The sequence below is a fragment of the Falco naumanni genome, chromosome 4 (assembly GCF_017639655.2).
Source record: "Falco naumanni isolate bFalNau1 chromosome 4, bFalNau1.pat, whole genome shotgun sequence".
Lineage (NCBI taxonomy): Eukaryota > Metazoa > Chordata > Aves > Falconiformes > Falconidae > Falco > Falco naumanni.
This window is the reverse complement of record NC_054057.1, coordinates 57,429,395-57,450,041: the sequence shown is the minus strand read 5'-3', so window position 1 is coordinate 57,450,041 and position 20,647 is coordinate 57,429,395. Positions and strand designations below refer to the sequence as shown.

The window sequence follows — 20,647 nt, the reverse complement described above, 5'->3', positions numbered from 1 at the left end:
ATCATTGCAAAGGCACAAGGTATAATGAATGAATGATAACAGAACATTTAATAAAAACATCCCTAATGTTCCTGATTCCTGGAGGAAGAAACACCTGCGTCTGTATTTACCACAGCCATTCAGAGTTCAACTACTGCTTAGCTTTTGCTGTTCCGTGTATGTTGCCACGTCTTAAAACAGGCAATATGTTGTCAAGCAGAATCCTATTTTGACTAACAGCCTCTCAGGCTGAAAGCAGGGGGTTAGGTTTTAGTGCTATCATTTTGTACATCATTTCTGTTCTCATTTTGTTGTCAGCTTGCAAAGACAGTGCCTAACAAAGTGCGTCGCAGAGATGGCTATGAAGTTCCACCATTACGAGTAGACTTGCAAGCTTTTGTAAAGCACGCTCTGTAAGTACCACCGCGCTGAAGGCTGCTACACTCGCAGAATGAACCAGCCTGGAGGGCAGGGCTCTGACCAGCTCTGATTCTTTACACTCAGGGTAAAACTAGACATGGATCATGACAGAGGAATGGTGTTTTATTCAACAGCAAGTGATCTTGTACCAGATCATCCTCTGTTAGGAGTAAGTATTTCATGCACCAATGTATTTGGCTGGTTTGTACTGCTGTGCTACTGTAAGAATTCAGAGCTGTATGCACATCATTTTTAAAATGCATCTTTATCCCCAGTAGCCTTATGTTGCAGTTTTCTATACTGCATGTAACAAGACAGGTAAAACAAAAGGACTACAAGTACTTATCAGCCAGGAATAAGCAAAGTTCCGTTCAGACAATGCCTATTTTATGTGTCTTTCTCTTTCCTTGTAGAGGAGTTTGTAAGTAGAAAAATAAGTACTTATTTTCAGGATATAAAGGTCTGCTAGCAGAATGAGTAACTTAGAGTGGCCTTGTTAGTTTCTGTGGCCCCTGACATTAAAAGTCTTTTAGATTTTATTACGTTATTTGTGGGTTTTTTTCTTTTTAACTCAAGAAATTTTGAAAAACACAAGTAGAAAATACTGGGTTGCTTTGGGGTAAAGTCCTTCAGATCCCCAGTAGTGCTGAATGACCAGACAGACTAGTACAAACCTCTCAAGGGAGTTAAAACTAATCAGTTTTGAATCATTTCTCCACCAGGTTTTGACAGATTCGGTAATGACTCAGAGTTTGAAACTCATCAATTGCGCTAAGGTTCCTCTGTACTTTAGGCTACTTCTGTCTACGCCCTTCAGTCTGTCTAGCACAGATCCCAAAAAGAGCACCAAAACATCCCATGGCAAGAAGGAGGAAAAAGAGCAGCAACCACAACTTGTACTTTATCCACAGCAAAACATGCTGGTAGGCTCAAAAATAATAATCTTGTGCCAGAATAGATAGTTTAGTAATTGGTGTGTTAGCATGACCCAGATGAACCACAAGAAAAACACAACCAGCACAGAAATTTCCCAATTTCAGGGAAATAGTGGTATATTAGCAAATGCTAATTACTGCAATTTTGCCTGCTGTACTGTGGGTACAAAGTATTTTTCTACAGTGGCCGTGATGTGCTTTTCTCATCAGCTCTGACCTATTGCAAACTCCTGCAGAAAACCCTGTGGTTTTTGGAGCTCACCTAAGTCAATAGCCATGCATATGCTGGGCAAATTAAAAGATTTCCAAAGACTGCAGTCCTTCATTTCCTTAAATTAGATGCAAGCAGTGCAAACAGAGAAAAAATTGCTTCGTTCAATGACATTAAAGGAAACGAAGTTCTGGAGTCAAGAATTAGCTAGGGTGCAAAAAATGAGTAATAGTTGCATTTTTGAAGCGTGCTTCTCATTTTTCAGTGTTCATTTTGACACAGACACACACATGTCTCAATTCCATGTGTGTGGGAAGAAAGAAGGCTTACATGTTTAAGACAGATTTGGGAATATGGTATTTGTAACCTCAGGAGTTGGAACCTTTGTCTTGCTAAAGACTGTTTCTCGCCTGTGGTTCAGAGATTAGCTGTTCACCTTTACACTTCCATCTCTGTGTACTGGATTCATAGGAAATAGCTGTGGGGTTTTTTTAATTATAATGCTTTGTTGCAGTGGGAATTTGGTTGCTGGCATGACACCTTTGGGTCCCAGTGGGAAAATGTGCACCTGGGCCTTTGAGCAATGTTTACTTTGGATTTCCTGCACACAGTGTCTTCTTATGTGATGGTCATCTGAATTCCTCTTCCCACAGGTGAAAGTGTCATTCCACACGACTCTGGAGTTACTTGCGTATCCACAATTGCCAGATACCCAGCTGCTTCCTGGATTCGAAGTGCTCCAGTTTGATAATGGAGAGAGAAAGCTGAAATTTAATCAAAATCTGGTCATTGAACATAGTAACGGCACTACCCAGGTAAGATCAGAAGATGATCTGTGGGCCCTGAGAAAGGGCTGTGCTTCGTCAGCATCTTGGACTTGGAATGAATGTGCCTTTGAGATACAGCCACCTCTAGAGTGAATTGTGCCATCCAGCAAGTGAACAGCCACAGATTTGCAGAAGGAAATAGCTCTCCATTGAGACTCCAGGTGACTCTCATATGGACAGAGCAGTTTTGGGTCAGCACCCTGGTGCTCGTACCCGAGCTCTTTGTGCAGCATGAGGGCCTGGGTGATACAACTCAACACCCGATCACAGTACGACTCTCCACATCCTTCTGAGACAGGGGGTCAGGACTGTCTCGGCAAAAATGCCAGTGACTGAGTCACCAAGCTTTGCCTCCTGCAGTACCCGAGTGCTTCTTGAAAGTCTCCTGAATCTAACTCGTGTGGTGTGGTCACAGCCCACACACATTTACAGACCGATCTCTTCCAGATGGAAAGATATAAACTCCCTCAAAGTCTTCAGCTGTTCCAGTACACTGCAGGCATTGTATTTTTTTCATACCAGGTAGTTCTGAGGACTGATCAGTGTAAGATCTGAGCACCCTATCTAAGTTACAGTCAATTTAACAAGAATCTTGGCCAATCTGCACAAACTGAATGACTCACAGCAGGCCATATACAGTCCTAAGGGACAAGAAGATGCTGTAATGTCTGCATCTCCACAGAAAACTCTAATAACAAATGAGAATATTCACTCTGTGTTACTTCATTAAGACCACAGTGTCTGTTTTGAAAACCTACCCCAAAAAACAAGCAACAACTTAATTCACTCAAAGCTGTAGAATGGGGAATTGACTCTATTACAAAAGAACACAAACTACTCTTGATTCAGTGCTTGAGGTTAAGAATGATCCAGCTGTAGCAGATATTATTAAAGCTCTACAAAAATAAGGTGGGGTTTTTTAGTCCATTCCCTTTCCTCTGTTTTGCAGCTGATGCCAGTGACTGCATACCTCACTGTTCCAGTTCTGGAGCTCTCTTGCAACATGGTTGATTTCAAGACCTGCTTTGTTGAACAGACCAAGACTGAACATGTCTTCTTGTGTAACAGGAGTGGCTGTAGAAGTTACTGGACTGCTTTGCTGGGTATTCTGGTTTTGCAATTCAATTTCCGTACTATGCAGTTTCCTATTCAGTGTTTTTATTTAGTAAGACTGCATGCACTCACTCGATATATAGCAAATATATGATGTGATGATGTTGGCTGCAAGCATTGGGTCTGCTTGTGTTTTCACTTACATGGGCTTTTTTTTTTTTTTTTTTTGACATCAGTGTATCTCTGCTGATTTCAGCAGTTATTCCAGATTTAACTAAAAAATTGAATCGCAACTCTCACAAGTAGTGAATATGCTTTGCTCATTTGTAATGGAATCCTAAGAGGCAACAAGAAGTAGCCTGTGAGTTCGGTTTGAGCTTGTACTTGATGTTTTTGACAACAGATGGGTTTCAAAGGGAGGAAGATCAGGGCCTTATTATTTTGACTGTGAGGCCACCGATCACTCCCCTTCATTAGAGGATGAGAACAGAAACTGGCCACATGCATAGAAAGCCTCTGACAGTGCAAGACGATTTATTAGCTGGCTAGCAAGGAGGTGCGTTGTTTTGAGTGCTATATGCTGCACAAACTTATACAAAGGGTCTCGTGTTGCTTTGTTTGATATTTGTCTCTTTCCCTGCAGATGAACAGGAAAGGAATAATGACCTGCAAGTATTTTCTGTCTCCCCTACCAATGGCATTTTGGAGGCATGTGAAGGGGGCCCACCCACCAAAGAGATTCTGCAGATCAGCTTTACTGCAAGGTACAGTTAACAGGACTGAAATCTCACTGTTATTCCCTGCCAAGCCCAGACTTACGGTGTGAGTAGTCACTGAAAGCAAAGAGCAGTCCTGCTCTGTTCTTGTGTTATCAGGCTGCTCATTTTGCTTCTAACACTTGCCAGTCCTGGCCTTCCAGCTGGTACTTTTCCCATATAACAATGTTCCCTACACTGTTCCCATAGATGGGATTTATTTTGGATTTGGCACCCAGAATTTCAGACTTTAGATTTACTCACTTGAAATCATGCTGTTCCAACAGGTGGCACAATGCACTGACTATATAGTGCTGGATAAATTCCCTATCTTTAGGGCAGTGTCTTCAACGGAGGATAAATCTCAGGCCTGTAATTCAGTGCAGAAACTGATACAACAGTGACCTCTTTATGCATTCAGCACTTTGTTTAGACAGAGGGAGAAAAGTGTCTGGAGTAGTTCAGAATTCCACTAAAGCATCCGTTTGTCCTGCAGGAAAGTGCAGTGTCTTTTGCAGTCAGTTTCAGGGATCCTTCATTATAGTTTATGTGCCTTCTCTCTAAAAGAAACTTTTTAAAGTCCTTTAGTTCTCTACATGCATTCAGCCTACCTCCTGAGGAAGCAAAAAGAGAGAAATGTTCTAATGCAGTGGTGATACAAGTTGCTTTATCCTCGCTTAGCCTGGTGCGGTTTAGTGTTACAGTCATGTTGATGTTTTGATGAGAAAGAAAAAAAAAACCAATGTATTTTTGTGGCCTCCAGTCCAATGGTTTTCTTCACAACAAAGATAACAGGACCTGCAGGCAAATAACAGCAAAGAACACACGAAAATTACTTACTTTGTCCTATAAACATCTAATTTTGCTCTTAATTATATTTTTGGACACCTTACCATAACCTTTGTAAGGCTAGGAATTAGTTATGAATGGCAGAGGTAAAGCAGACGGATCCAAGCTGTGGTGTGGGTGATACATGGAAGAGAAGGGATGCCGTCCAGAGGGACCTTGACAGGCTTGAGAGGTGAGCCTGAGTGAAACTGGTGAAGTTCCACAAGGCCAAGTGCAAGGTCCTGCACCCCAACCCAGGGCTGGGTGGAGAAGGGATTCACAGTAGCCCTGAGGAGGACTTGGGGGTGCTGGTGGGTGAAAAACAAGGTATGACCCAGCAATCGCACTTGTAGCCCAGAAAGCCAACTGCATCCTGGGCTGCATCACATGAAGCATGACCAGCAGGTCAAGGGAGGTGGTTCTCCCCCACTGCTCTGGTGAGACCCCGCCTGGAGTAGCTGCGTCCAGCTCTGGAGCCCCCAGCATAAGAAAGAAGGACATGAACCTGTTGGAGTGAGTCCAGAGGAGGCCACGAAGGTGATGAGCGGGCAGGAGCCCCTCTGCTGTGCAGGCAGGCTGGGAGAGCTGGGGCTGTCCAGCCTGGGGAAGAAAAAGCTCAGGAAGATCTTATTGCAGCCTCCCAGTACCTAAAGGGTCCGACAGGAAAGCTGGAGAGGGGCTTTTTACAAGGGCCTGTAGCAACAGGACAAGGGGGAATGGCTTTAAACTGAAAGAGGGGAGATTTAGATTAGGTATTAAGAAGAAATTCTTTACTGTGAGGGTGGTGAGACACTGGCATGGGCTGCCCAGAGCAGCTGTGGGTGCCCCAGCCCTGGCAGTGCCCAAGGCCAGGCTGGACAGGGCTGGGAGCAACCTGGGCTGGGGGAAGGTGCCCTGCTCATGGCACGGGGGTTGGAACTAGATGGTCTTTAAGGTCCCTTCCAACCCAAGCCATTCTATGATGACCCAAAGCCCTTCTTTGCCCTAATTAGGAAGATGCAACTCCTGTAAGAAAATTCAGCTTTCATTACAAATTATTTTCTTGGAAGTTATCACGTGGTGGCAGAAAGTTTAAGACTGACAAGTCTATCCTGGTGATTTCAGTGAACTCTGAACGGCGCTGATAGGGAAGTTTCAAGAAGCAAACTAGAGGTGACGTGAGTTACTGCTGTAACTTTGCTCTCCCTGGAGCACACTGTGAGATCTCCATCCCTGGAGCTACTGACACCTCAGGGGGACAAAGCCTAGGGCAGCTGCTCAAAGCTGTCCCCACTCTGGGCAGCATCAAGGACCAGAGACCTCCCCAGGCTCCTGACTGCCTACATTTTTCTGGAGCGCTTCTGAATATGCCTAAAGCATATATGCTAATCAGCGTGCCGCAAAGTGCCTGGAAGTACCAGAAAGCAAAGATGTTGCTGCATAGCAGCCAGCTCGTCTGTTCAGTTCCAGACGAACTCCCACCACAGCAGAGCTCAGGACCAGTATGGCATTAGTAAATAATTATATGCAAGGTGTGAGGTAATTTTCATTTAATAATTCACCTCCCTAAATCAGTGGTCTTCCTGCAGGGGAATATTTTACAAGAAAGGAAAAACAAAAGTTGTCTGGCAGAACAGACTCTTGCCTCAGGCCGTTACAACAGCTGTCTCTCAGATGCAGAGAAGTCCTTCAGATAACAGCCTCGGGAGCGCTGGGTAGCATTAGCCTCAGGCGAATTATGCTGTAAGACTTCCACGTAGCGCAAAACTACACTTGCTGTAAGCTTTTTGATGTTCGCTTACAACCTGGACTCCACTGACTGCCCCTTGTCTTAAGGGAGCTGACAGAAACATTCCCATTGCAAACTCTGTCTGTCACAGGGACGCGTTTTCACATCGAGGCAGTGCAGGAATTTGCTCCCAACCACTGGCCCCCAGCAGAGTTTAATTTTATTTATTTAACTACAATATAATTTCACAAGTAGGAAGATACTCAAGCTGTTCTTTCAATCATGAAGTTAGCAATCCAGGGTCTTTACTTCAGGTACAGGCTGGACCGTTCTTTTCAAGCACCCAAGGTGTAGCCATGGGACATGACCCCATGAAGCCAGGTTGCCACCCGCAGACTCAACATTCAACACTGAGAGACCAGTGCTTGTGACTAGGCACAGTTTATGTCTTAGGGCAACATTCTCCCCTTTCTCCTCTGCAATATAACTAATCTCATCCTTAAACACAGAGTTCATCTAGCTGTAACTGAACTATCGTTTTTGCTCTGTGTTTTAGGAGCAACATTGAATATGAAACTACCGTGACCATTACTGGAGTGCTGGGAGAGAAGCCTTGCAGGTTACAGGTCAGGGGACGGGGAACATATGATGGAAAGTATGAAGACCTGGATTTAATTTAAGCAAGAAAACGTGGGACAAATGTCAAGGTAATGGGTTGGATGCAGATGTGACATCAGTTAAGCCTGTATTTTTGTCTACTTCAGTGTTTTAATATGGACTGGAATTTTAGCAGAATAGAATTTTAAGTTATGAGGGGAAAAAAAGCTTATGCTACTTCAAAGAGAAGTCATAATCTCATTCTGTGCTATTACTTTTATTGCTGTGATAAGCTTACCATTACCCACAAATCAAGGCTCTGCAAAGAACTGGTTTAAAATTGCAAAGCAGCTACAGTAACGCTGTGGCCAAAACCTTCTGCAACTCGGTGTGCCTCAAATTACAGTTAAGCCTGCTGGTACCTTTAAAAAGTGGCTTTTGTTATGCCTTGTTTATTTGTTTGACATTAAAACGGACAATGACACATAATAAAAGCAAGAATTAGTGAACAGGCCAGCACTCCCCAGGCTGTTTTCTCGATGCCTTACATGAAAAGGGGAAGAGCCAACTTTCCCTGGACTCCTTGGAAAATGACCAACCTGCATGTTTCATCGTGTTTGGGTATTGAGAACATCCCCTTTAGCTACAGAGGGAGGAACCCTTCTTCCTTTTAATTCTTTCCCCCCACATGGTTCCCATTTACTCACACTTCTCTTTAAATGTTTTTAGTATTACTTTAGCTAAAGGTCACTGAAATTCCCACTTCTGAGCCACTCCCATAATATAAAAGGTTTTTGTTAAAGGCAGTGTGTATGGGGAGGAGGGGGCTGCAATCCATGCTGGAGGGGAACAAAAGATGCATGATAGCCACCTTCACCCTAACTTTAGCTTAAACAAACTTGTGCTAGCACTGAGAACTCATTTTACACACAGGAACCTCAGTGTGAAAAAAAAAAAAAAGACCCTTGAGGATGCTAATACCTCTTTAGTCCCTCTAAATAATTTAATCTCTTTTCTTTAAAATAACAGCAGGTATGATCGCTGGGTGAGTGAGACAGGCTACAGCACAGCAATGTGAGAGTATCAAATAGCTCTAACTAATCATGACCAACTAACAATCATCATAAAAACAAAACAAATACACCACAAGAACCCAATTCTATTAAGTGCAAAAGCAAGAGCCAGGACAAGAATTTCTTTTACAAATTTAAACTTTTCTAACATGTCAGAGACTATGTGTACATTTATTTTACAAACCATTAGCTCTGAGTTTCAGTGATCTTTCTGCTCCTAACAGAGAGAACAGGTAAGGGAGAACTTTTCAAGATTAAATACACATTTGTGTTAGCATTGAAGTACTGAGATGTAGTAGTATGTGTAGTTCAGGTTGTACTTGCAGTAAAATTAAGGCTGAAATCTGTTTTGTGGTAGCCAAGTATTATTAAGCATAAGCTTGTCTCTAAGTTAACATCATACAAGCTGATAATTAGAAGTATGTTATAAAAAATGGAATGGCCATTTTCAAATTCCTGCCCTCTAGCAGGCACCTCCTGTGTAAATTACATTCTAGTCCTTCCACTTTCCCCCACTGGAGGCTTCAGAGCAGCTTGTTAAAAGTAGGAAGCTCCAGTGCATTCCCAGCACAGACACAATCTAAGACACAGCCAATTTATGACTTGCAAAGGACAGACACAGTTGTAAAGGAAATGATGTGAAGTCTTGCACTGCTTTCAAAACAAGCTTCTTGCAAGATGGCGAAATCTTTTAAGAAAACCCTGGAAAAGATGTGCACTCATTCTTCTTTTGAGCAACCCTTTTAGCCAGTTTGTCATACAAAAGTACCATGAACAACTACTCCCCAATAATAGTCACAGAATAGAGAAATGGATTAAATTAGAAATACTCATTCGCCATCACCACACAAGGGCCTGTTGAATTTCAGCTGATTTCTCACGTCAGCATGCCATTTGCCAGTTTTGTATTTTCCCACCTGCTTAGTAGCTCTGCACAATTTACTCTACAATTTGTGCCTAAAATTTGTAGATGTGGTAACAAATCCCTGAATCCACTTGACTTCAAAGTGCAAATCATTTGCTATTAATAGAGAAGGCAGAGAATTAGCTGCTGCGTTGTTTTGTCAGCACGCTGGAGTTTAGTTCCCTGGGTACTCAAACACTGCTGCAGCACCCATGCCCGTTCCAATGCACATTGATACAACACCGTATGCTCTGAAAGGAAAGAACACATGGAATTAGTAAAAAGACAGATCAGTTTAGATCATCTTGGGGGATTAAAAAAAACACATAAATTTGAGCTACCCACTGCTCTCCTGTGTCACCAAGAGATCCTAACCTAAGGGGTCCCAGTGCTCTAGAGTTCCTGCAGTGTATCCACATGCTCTGCGAAGCGACACCCATTTCTCTGCCTCCTTTCTGCACAGGAGTGGTGTCCCAGAAGCAAGTTCCTTACCCACCTGCCTCACACATCCTAGCAGCAAGGTTGATCTAGGACAACTCTTTGTTTCAGGTGGGTTGAGGAAGAAACTCTTCCTTTCCTGCCTCCTACCACTGCCCTTCACGTGGCTTTGCTATGTAAAAGTTCAAGGTAAATGCGGGTAGTCAGATGACGTGCAGTTGGATTTCTGGAAAAACAGAGTGGAAAGCTTCATTTCAGAGCAAGTTCTTCCACTTCAGTCTGAGGCGGTTTACTGTTACTGCCCAGTTTGCCTGGCAATTAACAGCTTGCCATCGCCATCACCCTCCCCTCCAGGCCTGGTGCATCCTAAGGTGCAGTCCAGTGACACTGTATGTGCCAGCCCAGAGGGAGCAGTGGCACAGCCAGCCAGCAGCAGCTACTGGGTTTCTTCCACACGTCGGGAAAAGCCCGCAGCCTAGGCAGAGGGCTGGCACCAGACTGCCACGAAGCCTGATGCAGCCCAGCCTCGCAGAGCCGCCAGCCCTCCAGCTCTGACCGCTGACTTGCTGCCAAGGACCAGGAGAGACTCTGCCTTGGTGGGCAGCACGACAGCAGACAGCCCTGCCCCTGCAGAGAGCCGTCAGGAATTCATGGTCAAAGCTATCAAAGGCACGGAGAAGGCACACCCAAACTGCTGGCTTACTTCTGAGCCCACAGTACTTACACACTGGGGCTAATACTGTTCCTCAGCGCTCACCTTTTCCCTCTGCGCTTCAATTCATTGAGCAAAGTGACAACTTGACGAGCACCAGTACAGCCCAGTGGGTGCCCCAGTGCTATTGCTCCGCCCAGGGGGTTGACCTTCTCCATGGGAATGCCCAGCTTTTCAACACAGTACACGGCCTAGAAAGACAGACAGAATGGTTTCATCAAGATGCTTACGCCTTCAGTAGTTCCCAGCGCTGCTGCAATAGAGAGCTGAGAGCGCTGCAGAGAAGACTGGTGGTCTCATCCATACATAAAGACAGACCACAAACTACCCTTGGCAGCTCTAGGGTCTTCAAAATATTTGTGTTTAAAATTAATTTAGCTCAAACTATGTTTGTTATTACACAAACTCCACATCGTGTCAGCTGCTCTTAAAGCATTACAGTTAGTACTTAGAGGCCTGACTCTGGCTAGACCATCTTTCCCAGTGGAAAGGAGTAGAACGAATTACAAATCGAAAGCACACAGAAGTGAGCTAAGCCTATCTGCTTCATCTCAAACCGAGCCCTCATGCTTTCTGACAGGCATGTCACGGATCTGTGGAAGACACAGCAGCGAAGTTTCTACCAAGGACTTCCAAATTAGCGAGTGCCAACACATGCACACTGACATCACCCAGTAACAAATTACAGCCCTTGTGAAACAGAGCTTGCAAGTTGGTATGAGGCTCTGATAGTGAAGATTATATTCTTATCCACTGGACATATTTTTCTGTGTTTTGGGATTTTTTGTTTGTTTGTTTGGGGTTTTTAAAATATTAAGCTGTGTAAGCAATGCCCTGCTTATTTTTACTTGAAGAAAAGGGAAAATAATCTGTGTGTGCCACTAACATTGGGCTGAAGATGTAATATGTGGAACAAGTTCAAATCTTAATTGGGAGACCAAGCTGAAATATACTCAGTGACCAAGAATTGTACAGCTCAAACAGGACGCTCACTCACCTGGCTTGCAAAGGCTTCATTGATTTCATATATATCAATGTCATTCAGAGTCAGACCTATGGTTCAGAAAAGTCAGGATTTAAAAGGAGATATTTTTGCCTTATGACTCCATCAAGTAAAGTAATTTACTTGTAAATTAAAGTAAAAAAAAAACCACCAAAAAACAAAGAGAGTAATGCACTCACAGCCTCCCCTTTTTGAATTCTAGTTCTACTCCACTCATGACAAAACGAGGGGGACCTTGGCTCCACATGGGCTATCTACACTTGTACTCATGTTTATGTACAACAATGTCTAAAGACTGCAAAATGTCACAGTTCATAGTATCGTGTCACCAAATTTCCCAAGTCTTCCTTAGATTAAATGTGATTTCTTTGTAGAGGGATTAAAGATTGAAGGGTATTTCAGGACTTAAAAATAAAACTATAGGTGAGCAGGAGACCATAGCAACGACACAGGTGGACACAACAATAATCATCAGCTATAAATGAGCCTAATGAGTATGGTAAGAACTCTGAGGCAAGCCTGTTCCACTCATCAGATGCCAAAATTATAAAGAAAAAAAACAACCACAACCACAGACCAAACACAAACCCCACACGTTGATCACATTAAGGAAGAGAAAACAGAACTAAATGAAGGCTAAATCACTTGCCACATGTTAACTGTGGCTGAGACTGTGCAGGGATTGAATCTGGAGCTTCTCAAAGGTGAGCAGATGACAATTCATACATGAGTACAAGTGAACACTATTACAGGAATCCGAGGCAGGATCTCTTCGAAGGTTTTGAATTTAAGCTTGCTGTTCCTGCGGCTGATAGCTGCACATGCTTGAATAAATACAGTCTTAAATTTCAGCTCACAGAGTCTGATTTGCCTTGTACCAAACACTGTATGAATGACAAGTGGTTCTCACCCGCCTTTTCCACAGCAACAGGGATTGCATAGGCTGGTCCGATGCCCATAACATCGGGCGGGACTCCAACGACAGCAAAGGACCTGAGCACCCCCAGGACGGGCAGTCCCAGCTGTGCTGCTTTTGAGCGTTTTGCCAGGAGAACCGCAGCTGCTCCATCGCTCACCTGGCTGGCATTACCTGTTGGAAGAGATCTATTAACACCTTTTTTTTTTTTTTTTGCCTAAGCACATTCAAGGCAAGAAAACTACAGGAAGAACACAAATTTAACAAGAGAGCTGACCTGCTGTAGTGCTCCCATCCTCTTTGAAGGCAGGCTTCAGCTTTGCCAAGCCTTCCAGCGTCGTGGAGGGCCTAATCCCTTCATCTTGGTCCACAGTGATTGTTTTTTGCTTGCCCTGATTATCAAGAACAGTGGTCTTCACTGGAACAATCTCAGTTTTAAACAGTCCCATCTGCTGAGCTTTTGCTGCTCTGTTGAAGAAGAGTATGCAAGGTTAAAATATTCTGGAGGAAAACTGCAAGAGAATTAATGTCAAGGAAACCACTTAGTAAGAGAATGAACTAAGGTGTGACTTGGTACACAGGTACATCATCACCCAGTAGTAGACAAGATAAACGGTGAATAATTACTTCCAACCACGGGAAGGCAGACTTCTTACCTCTACACCACAGGAAAAATATCGCTAACATTATGGGCATTCTCCCCAAACCTGGATCACAGGATCACACACTTCTGAGCAAGATCCCCATTCTGTTCCCATCAACACCTTTGTGACTGACTGACCACTACCAGTCCGCAGCACGAAGCTGTACTTATCCAGTGGTACAATCACATCACAACCGTAAGAAAATAAATGTTCAAAGAACACCAAAAGATGTTCAAAAATCAATTTTTATTTTTGAGAGTCTAAACAGGGCAAGTGGGCTAAGCCTCCACATAATGCTAATAATTTCTAAGAAGATAAGGAATGGCTAAAGTTTCACTCATTCCTTGTTTTGTCCTACTAAAGACAAGTTCAGCTTTAGACCACAGACTTCAGGTATAATCTTCTGGCATTTAAATATAACCTTTTAACTCCAAATGACTGCAATGTATGGTGCATAGTTCAGTGTGACTATGTAGAAGGTTATCACTTAATTTAGCATTAAAGATGTGGCAAAGATGGGGTCCGGTCCGTGAGACAGCAGTATTAGCAGCAGGGAACAACCGATACGACCAGACTGATATAAGTAGGCAGAATGCAATTAGCTAAATTAGAATTAGCTCAGGGCACACAGTTTTAATCTTCCATATCAATATGGTATTTCAAAAACCTCCCCTGTAGAGCTCATTTAGATGATTTACCTGCCAGCAGCAGAGCACCCTTTCCAGGGAATAATGAATTAGAGAGTGAAAGCTTGTTTTACCCACTCATCGCTTCACACTTTTAATAATAAAATGAAAATATTTCCAGGTAATCGAGCATTTGAGCAAAGTGCTGAAGGAAGATCAGTAACTCTGCAGACATCCTGAGACTGAGGCCAGAAAATCACCCCTTTCCTCATGTGAGAGGCGAGGATCGCGTTCACATACCCTTTTGTGTTATCAGTTCAATGTCAGTGAGAAAGGCTGGCATGCCAAGTTCCCTGAGAAGCAGGGCCAGAATTTAAAGGTTAACTGGCCTGTGCAGTGGCTTCCTGTATTAGATAAATAATTGGACCGGGGCGATGCTTAAACAGAGCTCTGAAAGTTAGTTTAACTCTTTGATGGCAGCAACTTTAACAGATCACATGCCACTGGACTGCCAGTACAGCTCCACAGATTCCAGGGGTCAGTTGACTTTGGCAGCGATTTAACTGAAGAGGAAGGTTATTAGAGGTAGGACTGGGCTCACTTAGAGCCAAACACCTGCAGTGAAGACAAGCCACTCTTCTCAAACTCGGCAGTTCTCTGAAAATGGCTACATTTAAATATTCCCTCTTAGGACAGGTTACTTCTGCTGTCACTCCCATGTTCAGTTTCAAATCATAGCGAGCCAAAGCCACTACGAAAATCCTGCACCATACATTCATTTCAGAAATGTCACAGAGGTTGTATCCTTTGGATGCTGAAGAACAGGGGCATTCACTGCTCAGGGCTCACAAGCTCGATGGTACGTGCACAAGAGTAGTCACACAGCTCTGGACTCGCGTTTCCTTATCACACAACCCAGGACATGCACTGATCTTCGCTCTGACCATCTCAAGCTTCTTTACTCACTACTAAGGTTTGGAGGCAACATGAAGGCTGCACTTAACCACTCCTGGGAAGTACCAATGTGTCTTCTATCTATTTATTCCTTAATCAAAAGGTTAGGAAAAAAAACACACAACAAAAAAAAAAAAAAAGAGAGAAAAGAAAAAAGCATTTACTTTTGCTGGGAAGCCAAGGCAAAGGCATCCTGCTTCTTTCGGGAAACTCCAAATTTCTCTGCCACATTTTCTGAAGTTATTCTGGGGAAAACAATGTCACAGAATTAATCCAGTGACACAACTAACGGAGCTGCAGTTGGCTTTTACTAACACAACACAAGTACAAGCATTTGCTTTAGTCTGAAAGCTATTTGCTGCCTTCTCAACCTAGAGCTGCCTGGCAGAAGCAAATCCTGAATCAAATCTAGGATCAAAACAAGGTTCAAATCCATTTTCCTTGCTCATTAAGCTGCTGAGCTTAAGACAGAAGACAAGGAAATCTTTCATTAGAGTTGCTGATCTTCTCCCATTTCACATAATTCATCTTCTACCACAACCTAGGAGGATGCTGACATACAGATCCAAGATCACCGCATTCAGATTGATTTGAAACAATATGGTAACTGAGAAGACAGGCCATCTAGAAAACCCTTAAACCCTGGGGAAGAGGAAACACTTACCCCATAGGAATAAGGCAATCTCGAGCTTTGCTGTTTTCCATCATGCTGGAACTGATATCACCAGGGTTATTTGCACTTCTGAGGGACATCGTTTCCACCCTAAACACAGGAAAAATTTGAATTTGCAACCAGTGCTTTCATACTAACTTTGTGGTAATTGCTCCATTAAGACTATCAAAACTCAGTATCTTGACAACATGCTTTCCTATTATCCTATAGAAATGCAGCTAGTAATTAAGAACTGGCTGAGGCAGCAGCTCATCAATATAAGAATTACCACGAAATGAAAACAGATTGCTAGATTAAATTGGTCCTTGCTTCACTAGCATAGGACACCAACGTCAACAGCTAACTTCTCGCGTTTCTGCAGCCAGGAAGGAATTGCTAATGATTCTGGCACATTTGTCCATTGTTACGTGCCATAAAAATGCCACTTACAGCTTAAGAACGGGTTGGCAGTTTAATAGAAGTATTAAGCAAACCATGACAGAGTTATGCCATTTGTATTTCACAACACAAAGAATTTAAGACATGGATCCCAGAGGCTGCAGATTTTGACCTACAAATGAGTTAACAGATTTAAAACATCCAAATTTACCGCAGAAATACCCAGACATCACTGGGTACAAAAGACCAGTGAGCTTTTGTAAAGTTAGCCTAGATCATGAAGCTTACGATGGGGAAAGGGTTTGAATTCTACTCTGCACCACACAAATACACACACTCATGAAGAGTAAATAACTGAGAAACTATTCCTGGAAAATGCAAGACAAGCAGAAAATAAGTTTGGTTTCCACCAAGCAGTACTCTCAGGCATTTAAACTAACTTTACTATGAGACACTGCATTACTTGACTGCAGCTGCATCTACTCCCTGAATGAAGGTATAGAATCAGGTTTTAAGTAAGAGCAAACCACAGCTACTGCGTTTTGTGTTGTCATCCAGTATCCCTTCACCTACAGAGTGCACGCGTCCGCTCGGAGGAAGAGCACAACTTGGGATAAACCCAACTCACAAAAGCTATTTTATGTCTTCATGAAGGACCCTGCAGGTTAGAGGCCAGAAAACCTCCCACAATGAAACCCAGTGGCTTGCATACCCAGCAGGCAAAGGCTGGATCCCAAACCCTTTGAGCCTTTCAGTACCTTTAAGCGTATCATTTTGGTGGACATCACCAAGCAACTTCTGGGAACAAGTGTGTTAAAGTGAACGAGTGAAAAGCCTCGTGTTCAAACACAAGCATTCCTTGTGAACACCAAGTGTTCTGCCTACATCGGAGGAACACGTCTGACTTGCTGAGCTGTTCATTTCGCAGCAGCATCAGATCTTGCTCAACCAGGTACATGCAGGTGCTAAAAAGTTGTAAATATAAACATCTTCCTAAGGACTACTGGATGACTGTGTACACTAACAATTCAAGACAGACTGAGAGTTACCAAGGTAAAGAAAAAGAGAAATCCAATATTTCAGCCTCAGGATTACGGAATATTTTTTTTTTTTTTTTTATTCATTCTTCTGAAATGAGTGTGAATGTGGTCACTAGCATTTCTCCAAAGCTAACCTAACAGTTATGTAATCCTCTAAAAAATAAACACTTATGATGTTAGGAGTGAAGCAAAGAACAGCATGCCTGTCCACTGCAGAAGAACATCTCCTGTAAGTATGTAGGACAGTTATTAGCATGGGTAGGGCATTCATTTCTTTATCCAAGAGAGCTGCTGGATTTCCAAGGCACCAGTTAATTGGAGATTAATTAAAAAGCTAATAATGGCAGGTTCTTTCAGGCTGTCAGACCTCTGCACACAAGTAGTATGCTACAACAGGGACAGCGGACAGGCTTTTTGCATGCTTGTAAGACATACACAGCCTCTTATTGCAACCCCAGCAGACATGTCACCAAGACCAAAACTTCCAGGAGAATTAAAGGATTTTCAAGCACCCTCCCTCAGACCCTTTAAGATAACCCAATCTGCCAAAAGTACTCAGCAGCCTCTGGAATGGCACAAATTACATCTGCAGTTCCACACTTAAACTCAGGTCCTAATTTTAGAGTTTATTCACTCATTTGTCACATGAGGACACCATCTGTTTCCTTGGCTGGGGCGGGGGGGGGTGCAGGTGGGACAGGTGTGATTGGAAGGGGATTCTAATACCTCACACAAGAGCTGCTGCAGCAGGACAGTGCTACCTTCAGGAAGCCTAGGCAAGTACCATAAAAAGACTTTCTTACCCACAGGCCAAGCCAATGTCATACGATCCATTTCGGATGCCACCTGTAACAGCAGTACATAAACATTCTTACTATCAGCAGCTGCAAAAGCGTTTCCAGTCCGGCTGCGGTTTCACGAACACCTGAGGCACCCACTGCAGCCAAATGGGCCATTCCCTCCGCCCTCCTGCCTGCCAGAACGTGAACCAGGTCAAGGAGCCGATGGGGCTGAAGACTAACTGTGACCTGACACGCAACCAGAGAGGACCAGAGGGACCCTTCCAGAAGCTGCCCGATATGAAAGCGATGGTAGGACTTATCCTCAGAAAATCAAGTTACTTCTCTGTGGGTAAACTTGGCCACTGAAGGATACAAAAGTATTCAACTAGCAACACGCTGAAAATTCCCAGCAACAGAAGACATTGCCTCTACTTTTACTGCTCAGAGAGAGCGGAGGGCAGGAGAAATGAGCGATTGGGGTGCGGCAGGCATCGACTCTGATCCAAGTGCCCCTAACACGTACCAGCTATGTTGATAATGGCCTGTAGCCCAGAGGAGCACTGCCGGTTCACGCTGGAGCATGGCACCGTCTCTGGAATACCACTAGAAAATAAGACAGTGTTGGCAAAGATTCAGTGATGAAATCCACGCAATAAACCAAAGCTCTAAAGACAGCATTAAGCCACTTGATTAAACTTTAACCCTCAAGTTCAAGACAAATCCCTTTATACATTTCTTGACCTCTTGGTCAACAAGAGAAAGCAAAGTTCATAGCTAACTTCCACACTTGATTTGGAAGCGGCTCCGAGTGCTGCTTCCCCACAGGTCTGTCTTCAGAAGATCCTCTGTATGCAGGGCCCTCCTGTGTGCCTAGCTCCCGAGGTCTGATCGGGGCCAGGAATACTGACAAGCTCTGCAACATTTGTAATTACTGGTAGGCTGTGTGCGCACCCTCCAACGTAGTAGCTGTACACCGGTTTACAGAAGCAAACGTCACTTGACAATAGACACTGGCTGGCATATTTGGAAGCTGGGATCCAGCTCAATATGAGCCATCGACCACCAGCACTGGGAAGTGAACAGGAGGACCAGAGACAACTCCACGGGTTTCGGACCATGCAGAGCAGAGCAGCACAGCCTCGCAGCACAGAGAAGCAGCAGGTGCAGCTGGGAGCCCACAGAACAAGATCTCCTGTTCAGAGGCTCAACACAGGTTGAACAGCCTCACTTCTGCCTCCCTGTCCCTTTCCCATCAGGATTCTCCAACTGCTCCATCAGAGTCTAATTCCTAGGCAGAGGGTGATTTGCTGTAACTTCCTAGGAGCGCATAAGACTCGTCAAATCCTCTGACCCAGTGCTGCGCCGTGGCGGAGGACCAAAAAGGAGAGGAAGAACCTTGATCTGATTGAGAGTTTACCTTAGAAACTGTGCAACTCTTGCAATCAAAGCGCCAGCTCCAGGCTGCAGCACGTTTCCTGAATGCAAAGATATGATTCAGTCAATCGGGTGCACTCCCCTCGCTGTTTGCGGTGGCAGTCAGAGGGATGTTAGCATCCCCACGGCTTGGTGCATCCAGCACCTGGATGAGAGCCCCACCACTGGACAGAGGAGTCGTGAAGGACACACTGATTTCACAAACCTAACGCTATGCACTAACCCCTTCCAGCCCCACGGTACTTGCAGGACCCCATGGGACACCAGGAGCCACCTGTCCCACAGAGCTACCTGGGCCAGGAGCTTCCAAGTCTGGACAGAGGCTGCGCGCTCACCCACACAGATGTCTCCCAGGGCCTCAGGACGAAGGCTGACATCTCGAAGGACAGCTGTCATAACGGCGGAGAGCAGTTCATCGGGTGTAGTATCCTGAAAGCACAGGCAATTAGCGCTGCCCAAGGAACACCAGCAGCTGCCCCGTCACCTGTTTGCCCTCAGCGTGCTGGCGTACCGTGCTCGGGCGGCTTTACTCCAGTCCTCGCCCCAGGACGGTGGTGGTTTCCCTACAAACGTGGAATTTCTCCACGCGTTCTTTACCCCAGGGAGCTTTCAAGCACTAACGCCCTAACCCTGCTCCCGTCCCTCCCGGTTTCACACGAGCATGCCTTGCAGGGCCTGCGGGACCAACCTGCGGCCAGTCCGGTGCCAAGCCTCTGCAAGCTGAGCCCCCCCGTCTGTTCTGTGACAGGGAGATGACCCCCAGCACAGGAACTGGGTTTGACCAAGCAATGCCCATCCTCCGGGCCATCGCGGCGGTCGGACGCGGGCGCTGCCGTCGCCACGCAGGAGGACGAGGCCCCACCGGGCCGTGCCAGGCGCAGAGACCCCAGGCCTCAAGGGGAGCCAGGACACGCGCGGCTCTGGCCCGGCGTTCGGGGTGGCGGTGGCGGCACCCGGGCCGCGCAGCCCCGGCGCGGAAGCCGTGAGGCGCCGCGGCCCCTCAGGGGGTCCCGAGGCAGCGCCGGGGGCTGCGGGCAGGCGGCGCCGCGCACCCAGCCCGAGCGCAGCGGCGGCGAGCAGGGGCGCCCGCGGGGCGCGGCGGAGGTGCCGCGGGCGGGCAGGGCCCCCGGGCCGTACCTTGAAGGCGCCGCGCTTGGCGCGGCCGATGGCGGTCCTCCGCCCGTGCACCACCACCACATCGTCGGGGCTGGCGGCCCGCGGCGAGGCCCCGGCGCGGCTCCCGCACGGCGCGGCCCGCAGGCCGGTGCCGGGGCCCGGGGGGGAAGGGGCGAGGTGCCCCAGCACCAGCTGCACCCGACGCAGCGACGCGCCCGACCCCGCCGCCATCTTGTCACCGCCGCCCCCGGCGAGCAGCCTCGTTTGCGTGCCACGCCCCCTCATTTGCATGGCTCCGCCCTCAGGGCCGCTCCGGGCAAGGAGGGGTTAAAGGCGTGAAACGGAGAAATCCCACCAAAACAAAGCTTCTTAAAAATAGATACATACTGAAATAAATAAATTTAAACTAGATTTTAAATTTCATGTGTCAAGAAAATATAACAGAAAAAAGGGGAAAAAAAGGAAGGGAAGGGGGAAGGGAAAGGAAGAGGGAAGGGAAAAAATAAAGACCCAATAAAAATAAAGAAAAAAATTAAGATAATTTCAAAAAATCAATAAATTAAAAGGAACTAAATTGAAATAAATAAATAAAAAAATAAAATGCCTTGTGCGTTTGGAGCATTTGAACCAAGGGGGATGCC

The 20,647-nt window shown here is 45.3% G+C and overlaps 2 protein-coding genes across 2 annotated transcripts in view; one reads left to right on the top strand and one right to left on the bottom strand.

Annotated features, from left to right (window-relative positions):
* The window catches only part of DLEC1 (DLEC1 cilia and flagella associated protein), a 42,138-nt gene extending 32,997 nt beyond the window's left edge, over positions 1-9,141 (top strand). The window contains exons 32-38 of the mRNA XM_040590966.1: positions 298-392; positions 484-568; positions 1,122-1,322; positions 2,199-2,360; positions 3,322-3,475; positions 4,069-4,189; positions 7,273-9,141. Of these exons, the coding sequence (XP_040446900.1) occupies positions 298-392; positions 484-568; positions 1,122-1,322; positions 2,199-2,360; positions 3,322-3,475; positions 4,069-4,189; positions 7,273-7,396 (942 nt within the window). The 3' untranslated portion in view covers positions 7,397-9,141. The remainder of the gene's footprint in view (positions 1-297; positions 393-483; positions 569-1,121; positions 1,323-2,198; positions 2,361-3,321; positions 3,476-4,068; positions 4,190-7,272) is intronic.
* On the bottom strand, positions 8,453-20,256 carry ACAA1 (acetyl-CoA acyltransferase 1). Its single transcript, XM_040590967.1, has 12 exons — positions 20,028-20,256; positions 19,226-19,319; positions 18,874-18,931; positions 17,980-18,059; positions 17,478-17,520; positions 15,248-15,346; positions 14,748-14,828; positions 12,637-12,827; positions 12,354-12,533; positions 11,438-11,493; positions 10,486-10,631; positions 8,453-9,541 (listed from the first exon to the last, which is right to left on the bottom strand). The coding sequence occupies exons 1-12, from the start codon at positions 20,235-20,237 to the stop codon at positions 9,466-9,468; spliced, it is 1,314 nt and encodes a 437-aa protein (XP_040446901.1). The 5' UTR covers positions 20,238-20,256; the 3' UTR covers positions 8,453-9,465.
* Positions 20,257-20,647: the final 391 nt, after the last annotated feature.